Source organism: Bison bison, unplaced genomic scaffold, assembly GCF_000754665.1.
Source record: "Bison bison bison isolate TAMUID 2011002044 unplaced genomic scaffold, Bison_UMD1.0 scf7180017864451, whole genome shotgun sequence".
In the NCBI taxonomy this organism is placed as follows: domain Eukaryota; kingdom Metazoa; phylum Chordata; class Mammalia; order Artiodactyla; family Bovidae; genus Bison; species Bison bison.
In genome coordinates, this window is record NW_011495013.1 from 7,608,976 (window position 1) to 7,611,884 (window position 2,909).

Below are 2,909 nucleotides of genomic sequence, written 5' to 3' on the forward strand. Positions count from 1 at the left end.
ATGAAGCTGTTTTCAAAGTCTAAGAATAAGCTGTTGCCAGTTCTAAGGGGTGGCAAATTGTACTTGGATAGTAAGATGAGGTTTGAGGGAAAACCTGAGAAACATTTCAGATTAAAAGTGATTTGACTGAGTATTGATTTTCATATAGAGGTGATCCATTTAAAAACCAAAAACTTAAGGATCCAACTCCAGAAAAACTTAGGCCTATAAATTTAAATTCAGAAATTAACCTTCCCAGGAAATGATAGTTGGAGCTGTAAAAGCAGAAGAAATGCAAAGGTCCTCAATAAAAGCAAAAGATTTTCAATAAATATTTGCTGAATAGATGAGTAAATGAGTAAACTGAAAGAATAGCTTTAGCGAACAACCATAATAATGTGAAGAAAACAAGGAGTTACAACTATAACTGAGAAAGGGAAAATCAGAAGTAAAGAAATCTTCGTAAGAGTCCAGAGTGTAAACAGGGAAGTCAAGGAAAAGGACAACTGACCTGAGTCCTTTCTAAGTTTTGCCAAACGGTGTGTAGTTTGCTATCACTGAGCTTTCCAACCATTAGCTTTTGCCCTTTCACTCCTCCATTACCATAACTTTATCTTTTTTTTTTTTTCATTTCAACCATAACTTTATCTTAAAATTAACTCTCTCCAAGTTTGAATGTTACTTTATAATTTTATAAGGCTGAGTACGTGAGGTCTTTTTAAGGTAACATTTTCACAACAGAATACTGATTATAAAAAACTTTAGTAAGTAAGAGCAACAAAGGTTCATTCCAGACCATTTCTTAAATCATGAAACTCACTTCATTACTCACACTGTCACTTATGTGGAGACCTCAAATCTAGAACATGGATTCTGTCCAAAAAACAGCACTGAACTCAGTTCCAATATAAAATAATCCTCTTTAACTATTAAATTGCAGAAAACTAAGCTGCCAAACAATGCTGATTTTTAAATTAAGCATTTACAGAAATAGATAGACCAATAATGAAAAAACTCTAAGAAATAAGAGCTTAAAATTAAAAGGCAAAAAATTAAAGTCAAAGAACTACCAAAACACACTCTCCCCACCAAAAAAAAGAAAACCAACAAAAATGTACATAGAAAAGAATTTTTAAGAACTTAAAATATTTACCTTTTTTATTCTTTTACAAGGACATCTAAGTTTCACCTTTTGGTTGCAATTAAAGGGACATTCACCAGGATGACACATTTCTTTGCATCTATGACCACAAGGAAGCTAAAATAAAACCAAAATAAAACAATTACATATTTATAGTCATACTCTACTTCCCCTTTCCCCCAACAACTATTTTAAGAAAAAGTCCATTACAATAGGGTCGATAAATCTTGGACAACTGGCTAAGTTTTTCATTTTTTTCTTTTAGATATAAATAATCTTAATTCCCAGAAATGTTCAATGTTCTCCCTGGTTCCACTCCAAGAGTACACCTTACATCTTGGTAAGTTAGAGCCCTGTGACTAAGCTCTGGCCAATGGAATGGAATCAAGTGCACCTCCATGCCTTAAAGCTTTTAAGAACACAGGTCCATGCTCTTCCCTTCCCAGTATGCTGGAAATGAGGATATCTAGAGCAACGATATTTTCATGCAAAAATGGGCTCGATAAAGGACAGAAATGATATGGACCTAACAAACAGAAGCAGAAGATATTAAGAAGAGGTGGCAAGAATACACAGAACTGTACAAAAAAGATCTTCAAGACCAAAATAATCAAGATGGTGTGATCACTCACTTAGAGCCAGAAATCCTGGAATGTGAAGTCAAGTGGGCCTTAGAAAGCATCACTACGAACAAAGCTAGTGGAGGTGATGGAATTCCAGGTGAGCTATTTCAAATCCTGGAAGATGATGCTATGAAAGTGCTGCACTCAATATGCCAGCAAATTTGGAAAACTCAGCAGTGGCCACAGGACTGGAAAAGGTCAGTTTTCATTCCAATCCCAAAGAAAGGCAATGCCAAAGAATGCTCAAACTACCGCACAATTGCACCCATCTCACATGCTACTAAGGTAATGCTCAAATTCTCCAAGCCAGGCTTCAGCAATACATGAACTGTGAACTTCCAGATGTTCAAGCTGGTTTTAGAAAAGGCAGAGGAACCAGAGATCAAATTGCCAACATCCACTGTATCATGGAAAAAGCAAGAGAGTTCCAGAAAAACATCTGTTTCTGCTTTATTGACTATGCCAAAGCCTTTGACTGTGTGGATCACAATAAACTTGTGGAAAGTTCTGAAAGAGATGGGAATACCAGACCATCTGACCTGCCTCTTGAGAAACCTGTATGCAGGTCAGGAAGCAACAGTTAGAACTGGACATGGAACAACAGGCTGGTTCCAAATAGGAAAAGGAGTACGTCAAGGCTGTATATTGTCACCCTGCTTATTTAACTTATATGCAGAGTACATAATGAGAAACGCTGGGCTGGAAGAAGCACAAGCTGGAATCAAGATTGCCGGGAGAAATATCAATAACCTCAGATATGCAGATGACACCACCCTTATGGCAGAAAGTGAAGAGGAACTAAAAAGCCTCTTGATGAAAGTGAAAGAGGAAGAGTGAAAAAGTTGGCTTAAAGCTCAACATTCAGAAAACGAAGATCGTGGCATCTGGTCCCATCCCTTCACGGGAAATAGATGGGGAAACAGTGGAAACAGTGTCAGACTTTATTTTTCTGGGCTCCAAAATCACTGCAGATGGTGATTGCAGCCCTGAAATTAAAAGACGCTTACTCCTTGGAAGGAAAGTTATGACCAACCTAGACAGCATACTCAAAAGCAGAGACATTACTTTGCCAACAAAGGTCCGTCTAGTCAAGGCTACAGTTTTTCCAGTAGTCATGTATAGATGTGAAAGTTGGACTGTGAAGAAGGCTGAGCGCTGAAGAATTG

The 2,909-nt window shown here is 37.3% G+C and overlaps 1 protein-coding gene across 6 annotated transcripts in view; it reads right to left on the bottom strand.

Annotated features, from left to right (window-relative positions):
- The window catches only part of NFXL1 (nuclear transcription factor, X-box binding-like 1), a 61,160-nt gene that overhangs the window by 6,571 nt on the left and 51,680 nt on the right, over positions 1–2,909 (bottom strand). For all 6 annotated transcript variants that reach the window (XM_010858880.1, XM_010858884.1, XM_010858881.1 and 3 more), the window contains exon 20: positions 1,133–1,237. In XM_010858880.1, the coding sequence (XP_010857182.1) occupies positions 1,133–1,237 (105 nt within the window). The remainder of the gene's footprint in view (positions 1–1,132; positions 1,238–2,909) is intronic.